Genomic DNA, 12,255 nt, shown 5'->3' on the forward strand with positions numbered 1-12,255 from the left:
TTCGTGGAACAGATGGAGCCATCTCCTCCTGCTGCTACGCGGCGCCTTACGCTGCAGCAATACGCGCAATTAGGCAAATCAATGGACAATGCAGCGTATTGGAGGAGGAGGAGTTACATCCAGGCAAAACATGAATCCCAATTTATTCGCTGTAGGAAACGAGATGCTTCTGCGTAATTGCCAAAAAGCGCAGATACAAAACAAAACGAGGCAACAGCCCCAGTGGGAAGATGCCACAGCCGGGTCGCTGCCTGGAGGGTTCGGGGCACAGCAGTTCATTCTCACCCTGATAAACAGCTGATTTATGCCATGACATCTCATTATGTGCTGCACTGCCCAGCCCATCCCACATCCATAGCAGGCAGGACGCTGGCTGCTGCCACTCACCTCGCTGCTGACCGCAGACTGAGCAGCACAGCTGAAGGCTACAAAATTCATGCTGTGAGGAGCTGCCACCTCCGAGCAAGCTGCTTGCTCAGCATTCACCTGACTGCATCTCTTGTTAAGGTACATGCTGGCTCCCTGCATCGATCTCATGCTTCTCACCAGAGGTGCACAGCTTGGTTCTTGTCCTCGAGCGTCCTCCAAAGGCAGTGCTGAATCATGTTGTGGCTTTTGAATACGAGAAAGCATTTAATAAAATGCAAACCAACATCACAGGACTCATTTAAAACGTGACCTAAGTCAGGTCTCCAAATGCAGTATTTGTGGAAATAGTATACTCACTTCTCTAAAACCTGGAAGTACAGAAATATGATGTATAGGTCTCCCAATACTACAAACTCAAATTTACAAGTTTGCCATTTTGGAATCACACCCAAATGTGCCTGCAAAACCACAGGCTGCAGCCCATTTACCACAAAAAAGGAAATAAATAGATCCACAACAGACATAGGAAATATTCAAGTCTTGTGCAAACAACTGACATGAATTCCATTTGCTTGCATGTGGTAAAGGTACAAATGTCTTCTACTGCTGAAATATTTAACAGAATTGTGCAAGTTCACATTGGCTGTTCACAACTGTCACTGCACAACCCTAGGAGGAGCATGCATGTTTGGATCTCCATCAGGGATGACCACAGCAACTGCACGTTCGTTTTGTTCTCTCACCTTATCTTTCCAGCTTTGGAGTGCATTCTTCCTTATCTTGGAGACGAATGGCCTCCACAGAGAGCTCTGAGCAGTAGAGCTATTTATCTCTTTGACATGTGTTTCCCTGTTTGTTTTCTCCAGCCTTGAGACAAGCAGCTCAGCTCTGACAGTGCACTGTGCCAGTGGCAGAGGGCTGCCCAACCTGTTCACTCCAATGCTGTGAATTCATTTCCATGCCAAATTTATCACTTACTGTAGTAAACCAGGTCTAATCGATGCTTTCCTCTTGTGACAAAGAAGAAAGTCTCTACAAACTTCGAGAGCTGGCTGGAATGAAAACAGATCCATTTGGCCCTCTTTTTTTTTTTCCTTTCAGAAATGAAATGAAGAGGTAGCAATGTCCTGTGGGTGACATTATCTCCACTGAAGAAAAGCACAAAAGGAGAAAAGTTACCTGATCATTTCTGATATCCACTTGCTGCTTTAACACAGAAAGGTAACCTTTTTCTTGAAGCACTGCAGTATCAAGATCTCATCTAACACAAGAGCATCTTCATTGCTTCAGATAGCTCCTGGACGTGGGGAGCTCCCTCTCTCTGCCTATATCTATAATAAAGTTAACTGCTTAATAACAAAAAAAGAAACAAGTTACATTCCCAGCTCCATTTCTCTACTCCCTAAAGTGCTTCATACACACAATCTCCCTTTCTCCAGCAAAATCCCATAGTTCTTCCACTCAGATTTAGCTCATAACCAACCTTGCTTTCAGCAGGAAAAGTCTTGTCCAGACTCTGTAGTTCTGCTCCCTTAGGCCTGATTACAACAATGAGCAACAAATGCCTTAAAAAGTACTGCGCTGTAAATGAGCTTGGGTGAACTAGGGCAGGGTGGAGGGTGTAAAAATCAGAAAGCATTTTAAAACCCAATGGGACAACATACGAGGAACTCAATACCTGTGTAGATCAGCTGATTTCCAGCCTGGAAAGCCTGCCTGGGAACAATCCCTATGCATTCATCCAAATAACTCCTCTAAGAAGGAGCTGGACTCCTTCTTGCAGTTCATTCTTCCCAGAACCCCACAGCAACTAACCTAGTGACACAGGATGTTTTTTCTTCTCTTCCCAGTGTTTGTGCTTCATGAATTCAGCAAGCCTCAGTTTTGGCTAAACAAGTTTACAGAGCTCCACTTTTCTTTTAAGGGACCTGTGTTCTTTTCAGAAAGGTAAAACTTCTTTCATACCAATGTTGCTCATCCTGAGCACGCTGGGCATGCTGGATAATGCAGTCACACAAGAAAATCTTACTACTCCATATGGAAAATCTTCACCACTACAAAGATCACTTACAATGCTCATAAAATTGCTATCAATATATAAATCAAAATCCATTACTGGCTCTGCACCCAATGAAAAGAATTTTGCAAGAGATGGAGCTGAGCATCAAAAATGACCACAAGTGGACGTTAACTGGGCATGGAAATGGATCTTGAAGGTATGCCACAATGATATCAAGTGCAGAAATGCAGAGGAACAGCAGGAACAGAGGCAGAGGGAGATGTGTTGCCAGCCTACAAGAACTGAGCAGACACCAATATCTTTTTAGGAGGCAGAAAGAGCTCAGCCATGCATGGCCAACATGCATGTCATCTGTGAGATAACATCACATGTGTACCAAGTTCTCATCTGGAATCTATAAGAGTGTCACACTGAACAGACACTGAGATATTTACTCCCAATCTGGATTCACACTTGACATCAAACAGCTCACAAATGACATTAAGAAATCATGCTTTTAGGCAAAGAAAAAAAGATTATCCCAAGCTGTCATCTGCAGAGGTAGCCAGTCCCTGAAGTTAAGCAGGCCTGCTGGAAAAAAGAACATTTTCAACAGTATGTCACAAAATAGGAAAAAGAGCTGAAGACACAGAATATGGTAAAAATTGGTAGGCATTCTGTGATGGGCATTTCTGAACTCATACCAATACTCATACTAACTCAACTTTCTCCAGCCCACACTCAACCGAAGGAAGCCTTGGAGTTCACACCTGTGATGTGGCAAGAGAGAAGGTTACTTTTTTCCTCTTTAAACATTTTTTTCCCCAGACATATGCTGCATAATTGCAGCGACAGCATAGATTTTATTGCAAGCATTTAGAAGAATAAGTGCTCACTGACACGATGAGAAAGGTTCCTCCCCTGGGGAACAGAACATAGAGGCTGATTAAGCACTGGTAGGTATTTAAGAACATAAAAAATACTGGCAGAGCAGGGTCACAGTTCTTACTGAAAAGGAGTCAGCACGGGAAGACAACTGGTCTGCTGGTTTCCAGCACAGTACAACACTGGTGAAGTCCTTAAGCATAGGGTTTTTATATACTCTTTGAATAGTTAAAAGGCTGGAAAGTAATCATGGCTCGTTCCTCCAAAGGTATGGATCAGATGATCCTGTTCTGCCAAAATGCTGGGCCAAACCTGGTGCTCCATATCCCATCCTGCTTCCCCCACCAAATCCTCCAGCAGAGGCTGAATAGCAAGGCACCATTTGCAGCTTCCACCTCATTTCAAGGACTCATCTACCACAGCAGAACTTAACACAAAACATATAGAGGATTATTTTAACATTTGAAAGACAAAAAGGAGCAAATGAGTTGGCCAAAGCTATTCAACAAACAAGTAACAAATATGTGTCTAGACAGCACAGGTTTGATTTTGGTCCTGTACTCAAGAACACTGTACCTTGTTGGTGCTATTAAGAGTATATACAGAGGAAATAATTAGAACTTCTGCTCTTTAAAAAAGCAATAGTTACTGTTCATGTGTGAAAATTTCAAAAACAGCACAAAAGAATTAATGGCAGTCAAAAGCTGAAATAACTTACATGAAACCCACAGAAATATAAGCTATAGGCCTTTCTGAACTAAAACTTTCCTTTATTTAAAAAAATAGAATGCACCTAACGTGTCAGGATTAATTACATTAACATTATAACCATCAATACTTTTAATGTAGTTAGCTAAAAACATTTCAATATGAAACAATGTGGAAAAATGTCAAGTTTCTGCAAACACGAGAACATTTTAAGTAAATCCCAACATGTAAAAATAACTGAAACACTACAAGTGTTTTCAACCGTATTTGATTACAGCATCATTCTTGTACATATCTTAACAAAAACTTTTTCTAAAAGCTTACTGGAATTCCACATTCTTACACAGAGATCAATTCTCATTCTTTGAATTAAAAAAAAAATAAATAATTGTGAGAGTACCATATAGTCACATCAATTCTTTTCGGAAGAAATCTTGTCTTTGAAACTGTCAACACAAAGAAGAATACTAACTTCCCTCTGCAGCTTAGGATAGCCTTGGGAAGAACTCAGTGCAGCACTGCGGTGCTAGTGGGTCACACTGTGCTCTAACATAGCCCCTTAGTCTTCATCTTCATTTGTGCTGCAAAGGAAAAGCAGTGGATTTGTCTTTGAAGGCACCTCCAGGAAATCCCCCTTCCCAGTAGTAACCCTGGGAAACCTGGCAGGTTCAGATACATGGTTTTCTTCTTGTTCCTGTAAAGCAAAGCCACTTGCACTGGCTAATCCTTCAGGTTGTTCCGAAAGTCTCATGGCAGTGTGCATTTGCTTTTCTAATTCTTCTATCAATTTCCCAGGAACAGAAGTAGATTGCAAAGAAGCCTTTGATTTTTCATCACTAACCTCAAACGTTGAAGCGTTTGTGCCTTGCCTTAATCCATTAGAGTCAATAAGTGGAGCTGTCCTCTCTTCTTGAAGCATGCCTGGTAAAGAATTTATTTTCCCATCTTCAGCAGTTGAGGACTCTCGCTCATTTGAATCAGACCCTTCTGTCTCAGATGATGAAGTGCTGCTTGATTCTTCAGAGTCACTTGTCTCCGACTCAGAGGATGGCAGCTGTTGCCTGGAAACCATGCCAGCAGCTGTTAACTTGCTCTCTTCTTCTAGTACCAGCACTGCTGCTGCTTCCAGCTCTTCTAGCTCAAATCCTAAGTGGGACTTTGTAAGCGTGGTTTTCTGCAAGGATTCAGAAAGTGCAGCCAACTTTTTTGACCTTTAATAAGAAGAACAAAGCGTATTATTTAACTTCACAAACAGAATATTCCCAATTGATATGGAGAACACAAGCCCTAAACACTGGCTAGTCACTTGTCTTACAAACAACTGCTTACTTCAGTTATGACTGTAAAAATAAATGTTGCACAAAGTACCAGAATATGCATCATTACTGCTTTTGGGGATAACTCTTCTCACAAGACAGGCCATATCCCACTGAACATATTTAACAGCCTCTCAGCTCTTCTACAGGTTATTTGAAATTAAATCTAATCTCCCCTCCAAAGCACACAAAGCACCTATTAAAGATATATGTTCAATAAAAGATTTACTTTGAGTTGCATGCATTTACTAACACAGAAAAGACAATGGTTAAAAAAAAAAAATGAGAACATTAGCAAGTTGGAGAAGCTATCCTACAACCACACTACTTATCCCACACTTCCCACTCTTTGCATCTGCGATACCTTCTCTTCACAGCCACCACGAGATGCTCATTACACTGGCTGCACACTGTGCTTTACTCTTTGTTTGTATTCCAGTTGAAATTTCCATTCCTTTAAGTGTTTTGAGGTCAGCTCATGCTTTACCAGGAAAGCCCATCACAGATTTATAAGCAGAGGGAAGAAAAAGCCAAAGAATGCCTTGAAATGGGTAGGCAGCCAGAGGGGAAAGCGGGTATAAAGTCCCAAGCATACATCCTGTTCCTTGTTGCAGAGTTCTGCCTTAGACTATCAATCAACTTTTCACCACTTCCTGCAACAGCAGGTCTACTATAAATCCTGCAGTAACCGACTGGGTTTCATTTCCTCTGCCAAAACCTGCTAACCTGCAAGGCACGACACACTGACACCGGAGCAAGTAGCTGATAATGTAATACATGACTCCTGCGAGGCAGAAGTTAAAGCACTCGTTCTCTCAGCTGAATGATTTTAAAGATCTTTATATTCTATTTCCCAGGGGGGATAATTACTCAGTATAACATACTTTTTTTTTTTTTGCTCCTAAAGGAATTGTATTTAAATGTGGAGGAAGGGAAACACAATGCAATTTCTTACCCGTTTTACACAGAGCAGCATTTCAAAGCCTAGCTTGGAATGCAATCATTAACTTTCTTTAGACCAACTGACAGAGTGGAAAACTAAGGAAACTGTTTACCATAAGCAACTCAAGAGCTAAAAATTAAATCATAAGTCTAAGCAACCTTCAATGTAAATACAAGTTCCAGATTTTTCAAAAGTCTATAATGCCAAGTAAGCAACATGTAGATCTTCTGGCATAATACTTCATTTTTATCAAGAATTGGAACTTTAAGTTACATAGTGTTTAAGAAGTTTCCAACCTAATTTGGAACAAAGAAAGCATTTTCCTGAAAACTAGAATGAACAAAAAAACAACCGAAGAGTGGAAAGGTTCCTAAAGCCTCACAGGCAGGTGGTAAGAATGATCTGGCTTGTAGGGAAACTTGTTCCCTCAACTCACTGAAGAGAAGCTGGTTTACGTTTTCAGTCACCAAAGTTCACATCCCTTCCAGAAAATCTTTTTCTTCTTTGCTTTTGAAACTGTTTCCCTACTTCCTTCCAACTCCACAAGTGTGCACGTCCCCTCCCACTGTAAGGGAGGTTCATTATACCAAGGTGCAATTTGTTTATTTTGCTGTCCTATCTGTCATATCCTTGTGGACAGCCAGGCTCCACAACCTAAATGTGCACTGTGACATAATATTTTGTACCTCTTTCACATGCAGTTCCTTCTAATTTCATGGACATCCATGAGCAATCGTATGCATAATTTCTTTTGGCAGTGCACCTTCAACTCCAGCTACCTGTTTTCCATCTGCCATTATAGACAGTCAATTTTTCAAGTTCTGTTTATCCACACATTTCTTCTATCACCTCTGTCACCTTGTTTCCTGAAATACCATGTGTATTTTTGTTTGTATTTCCACTATTGCAATATTTCCTAGATATGTTTCCTATGAGATACTCAGTCCTTGAAATCACTTAGAATTCCCTCCTCTTCGTTCACTGTTCTCTTATAATGTTGTTAACACCTTAGGTATAGGAATATGCCACAGGAAGGAGTCAAGTACGAAGGAGATGTATGGCATTGTGAACATTTCTACATTAATAATACTCCACCGTGCTCCAGATTACTAATGATAAGAGGTGAGAAGAAAATACAGTGCCTGACTCCACACACTTGTTTACTACAGTGAGATGCACTACAACCAATAGATAAAAGAATGGCCTGTCTGAAGCTGCAGTTTTTGAGCACCGTATACTCAAGTGCATTTCTATCAATGAATTCAAAGAGAATGAATGAAAACGTTGGTGCCTGACAGCAGCAGACAAACACTGGTCTCGCTGGACAGCATAAAGCTACAAAAGGCATTCTTCTGGATAGCTCAGCTTACCTCCTAATTGATCAAAGCAGACTACAAAATAATGATAATTAACTTGTAAAACAACTGTGGCTTCAAGATTCACGTGTGCTCCTTTTTCTCAAAAGCTAGGCTAGAACTACAGGGAGAAGACACGCTTTTCATCTTCACAAAGGATTATCAGAAGATGCCATTGTTTGAACAGCCTGCCCTGCCATCCTAACAGCACCAGCAGGACCGCACACTCTGCTTGAATGAGTAAATGCCTGCAAAAAGCCAACAACTCCATCTGTCCTCCTGCTATCTACAACTGCTTTGCTTCAGTTCTCACAGCTGTGTCCCATGCAGCAGCGACAGCCAGCACCACACACAAGGTCACATTGCACGTCTCAGAATTGAGCGAGGCTGCAGACCACAATGACCTATGCAGCCCTCTCCAACTGCATGGACACCTCAAAATCACATCAGGCCAACCTGAATAGGAGTCTTCTGAGCAGTCATTAAAAACCTAGAACATTATTTTCACCAAGTCTTAGTATGGTTTGAGTTGGAAGGGATCTTGATATCCAGCCCCAGTCCACAGTGGTGGACTGGGGCACTTTCCTCTGGACCAGGCTGCCCAAAGCCTCATTGCTGTATTTTAGCTCCTAGCTGCATCAGGTATTTGATTTCAATTGGATTTAGAACAGCACAAAAAAGCCTCTTTTGGTTACTCAGATTTCTTAGTAGATGAAACACTTTCTCTCACCATCCGCTTTACTCATCAAGTCTCTTCCAGAAAAAACTGGAAGTCTGCAGACCTCAACATTTCAAACAGAAGGAAAGTCTCAAAGTCTCATGCTTCTGACAAACATACAGATAAAAACAGAACTCCACTCCCAAACTTTCCAATTTCTTCTATGAAAAAAAAACAAAAAAGATTGAATAACAGCACTACGGGTTGTTTTTTTTCTTCTTTTTTCCTTAGCAGAGTTACAGTTAGTATGTATCAGTCCATCTCAATTAAGGCAATTAACTAATTTCAAGGAAAACAATTTCAGGAGTGCCTTAAGAAAAGGTGGACAAAAACAAGGCAAAAAAGCACAGGAATAGAGCACGGAAATGCTTGAGAGGTACTGAGTCTGAGCTGACGATTTCCTTGGCTGAAAAGCAAGCAATAATGAAGGAAACAAAAATGAGACACCAGCAATAAGATATCGTGCACTACAGACTTGCTGTAAACAAGCCCCGCTGTTTCCAAAATCTCTGGAGTAGCATTTTAGAGATTAAACAGCAAATACTTTAATTTTTCAAGTATGATTAATGGAATTGCATGATTACTTTAAGACACGCTCATTCAGTATGCGCATTTGTGGTAATGATATCTTATTATTATGGTAATAGTGTTCTTACATAAACCTGCCTAATAGGCTTTAAAGGTGCCACACAAGGTAATTATTAGTTATCAAGATGTCAGTTGCTTAAGGAAAATGTTTAATTACAGGTTAAACTGATCAGATGCGTGTTTTGTTTAAGGCACAGCTTTGAGGAACAGGTAACAACAAGGCATCTCGGGTCGTCTGAAATTAAAATTTCAAGGCAGAGGTGCTGTATAATCCTGGTCTAGAAAGCAGAAGTTTCTCTCTCCACTAGAAAAAAAAATGCTTCGTACATCTCAGATTGTAAAAGAGTAACAACTGCGTGAAAAGAAAGTATCTGAAGAGCTTTTGCAGGGAGGTTCAACAACAGCAGGAAGGAAAGCCCACCAACCAAAGTCACCATGCCACAGAAAGTAAAGAATAAACACACAGGACATGGGGACACATCCAGGCAAAATCCTCTGCTTATCCTGAAGTGTTGCAGTAAAACTAAGAAACTACATTTCTGTATACCTTCAGTGAGAAATAGCACAAAAAGAAAAGGTTTTTAAGTGGCCTTTCCATCTTCCTTGCATCCAAATCTCTTGCCTCAGTAGTTTGGTTACGTAAAAAAAAAAACAAAAACCACAAAAGCCAGAAAACTTGAATATATAAAATCAGCACGCTACACTTCATTCTATGAGATATGGAACTGCACACTTGATCATGCCAGTTGCATACAGAAAATACTGTGCATAGTATTTGCAAACATGGGAGTAAATAGTCAATTGGCCTGACAGCCTCTGAAAACTGGAGCCAGTAATATTTCACTATGGAACAGAGCATTTGCTTATAGGGTACAAGCTGTAGCTTGCTCCTGTTTTTGTAAACAATAAAGATTATTTCTACTGAACCACAAGTGTGGCTTTGCATTTACAGATGTATACAAACATCAACTTTTCTGAAGTTTGTGGTGCAAACTAGTTGTAAAACAGACAGCAAACCACAACTGCAACGCAATAGGGCTTTCCTCCTGTCTACCATTGCTCAATCACAATCAAGTCAATGTACAGAGCACACGTGCTGTCATGGCAGGTTGAGCTGTTCATGCCCAAATACAGCACAAAAGCAACAAAGCATACAAACCTACGTATCAGACATTGACAACAGCTTTGGTTACCAGCCTGGTGCTTAAATGTGACCTAACTGGTCTTGGAACCAAGATTTATAACCGAAGTCTTGTTATATGATGCTGTTCCAATGTGGTTTGGGCCTATTAATTGTGTTACAATGGGAATCAGTTCTCCACGCTAGCAATGCTAACTTGGCTCTACAGAGCTGACAGGCCCTATTTTACATGTAAAACACTTTACATTAATTATCCTTAAGCCTTACAGGCCAGATAAACAAATCTCAAAGAAACAGTAGATACATCAAGTGCAGACTTGCCTTTGTAGTGTTGTAAGTTTTACCACAGAAGAAAATGGGCCTGTTTTATTGCCAAGCAGCCAGCCCTGGTAGGCCAACAATTCCTCAAGATGCATTTAACTACAAACCAGCATCACGCTGTGCCAGTCAGCAGGGCTGACGAACACAAACAGAGCAGTTGGGTAACTTACCTCCAGCCAACTGAGGCTCTGGACACCTCAGATTCATCTCACAGCAAAGCTGCTGCATTAAGCTAAAGCCTTTCTTTCCGACTGCTGGATCACACGGTATTCCCAGCTGTCTAAATATTATATGATTACTGCACGAGAAGTTACTCAGTTTAAGGAGAAAGCCTCAGTCTATATTTAAACTACCTTTCTCAACAAGGCCTGGCAAAATTCACACTTATGAGAGAGTTTCACACACCCATTTTCTCAGATAAAACAGGTAAGATAAGCAGTACAACCAGCCAAGAGCACAACCACTTTAAATGTTTCCAAATTACACACCTAGCAGCATTAATTACAACTTCCCACAACTACTTTTTAGCTAGAGGCATCGTAAGAATTAAAGCAATTCTGGAATTAATATTATCTCAGGCACCAGCAGATACTATCCCAAAGCAGGGTCCCAGCAGTTCAGATGAAGAGGGTGTGGAAGTGGAAGTATGTCCAAGACACTAAAGCACGAGTTAAACTGTAAGGGATAACAGTTACCCACCTTGCAACAAGAATGGATGAGGACAGGCTGCAATACATCATCACTGGTGCTGCACTGACACTGGTAACCAACAAGATCAAACATCTCTCCACACTTGAATCATTACATATATTTTTTCTTTCTAGCTGTTTGAAATCGTTTTTCCATTATTACGATACAGAACTGAAGGATAATTTGATTTTAATAAAATATTCAAGACATGAAAAAGGCCAAGTTCGGTCAACTCTGACTGTAAAACAGAAGCAATAACAAGAATGGCATTGGTTGCAGAAGATAATTTCATTAATGTAGAAACACCTGGGTCAACAGGCACAGACAAGCAAAAGTGGTCACTAATAAAGATTAGGTAATAAAAAATCCTCCAGGTCAGGACAATAATCCTTACAAACGGACATTTAGCAGCAATCATAAAAAACTCACACTAAACACAGCATTTATTTGCCCAAACAACTACAGTCACAGGTTAGGAAAGAAAACAAGCTTCAGAATCTGCACAGAGATAGGAGTCTCTGATTCAATTATACCTTATGGCATCTCAGATAAAACACTTGCTATATTTCACCACATTTTATTCCCCTTCCAAGGTCATTCTTAATGAGTGCTTCACTATTCAAGGACTTCTAACCACACAGAAATTGTTTTGAAAATGCAAGCACAGAACGAGCCCCGCAGTGCTTAGAGACTTCTCACAAGGTTTGTTTGCTGGAAGTTGCAGTGAAACACCACCAAATCAAGCTCTGAAAGTAATTCATGGCAGAGACTGTAGTCTTGGTACGTTTTAAGCAGCGACAAACACTTTGCCTGTCTGCAAACCCTGCTATATTACAGACCATAATAACGATTTGCTCTTATTGCAAAGTACCTTACATACCCTTTTCCTCCAATTTCCTGCAAGACTGGGGAACTACTCACAGTTTTTATTTTGTCCAGTTCTGGGAACACAACCAGCCTCAACAGCAAAGCATGGCTAAAACTTAATGAAGCAGAACAACACTACCCTCAAGTCTGAGGCATGAAGTGGAAAAGAAAATACACCCATTAACTGACGCAAAGGGCAGCTCTTTCTTGGAAAGAAGCACATTCATTCAGAATACAGATAATATTTTATCCTTACACAGACAATACCGCAAGTCCCTAATGAGCAGAGTCTGAAAGTCAAACATTTTCCATTCCCTCCTACAAAAATGGAGAGTAATTCCATAAAATTCCTTTT

General features: G+C 40.6%; 1 protein-coding gene across 2 annotated transcripts in view; it reads right to left on the reverse strand.

Annotated features, from left to right (window-relative positions):
* Positions 1 to 3,981: 3,981 nt before the first annotated feature.
* Positions 3,982 to 12,255, reverse strand: part of SHQ1 (SHQ1, H/ACA ribonucleoprotein assembly factor) — a 39,600-nt gene continuing 31,326 nt past the window's right edge. Inside the window, exon 11 of one of the 2 annotated variants that reach the window (XM_010718736.3) lies at positions 3,982 to 5,172. In XM_010718736.3, coding sequence (XP_010717038.1) covers positions 4,521 to 5,172 — 652 coding nt within the window. In that variant the 3' untranslated portion in view covers positions 3,982 to 4,520. The remainder of the gene's footprint in view (positions 5,173 to 12,255) is intronic. The other variant, XM_010718735.3, reaches the window with a different exon arrangement.

Source organism: Meleagris gallopavo, chromosome 14 (assembly GCF_000146605.3).
Source record: "Meleagris gallopavo isolate NT-WF06-2002-E0010 breed Aviagen turkey brand Nicholas breeding stock chromosome 14, Turkey_5.1, whole genome shotgun sequence".
NCBI lineage: Eukaryota > Metazoa > Chordata > Aves > Galliformes > Phasianidae > Meleagris > Meleagris gallopavo.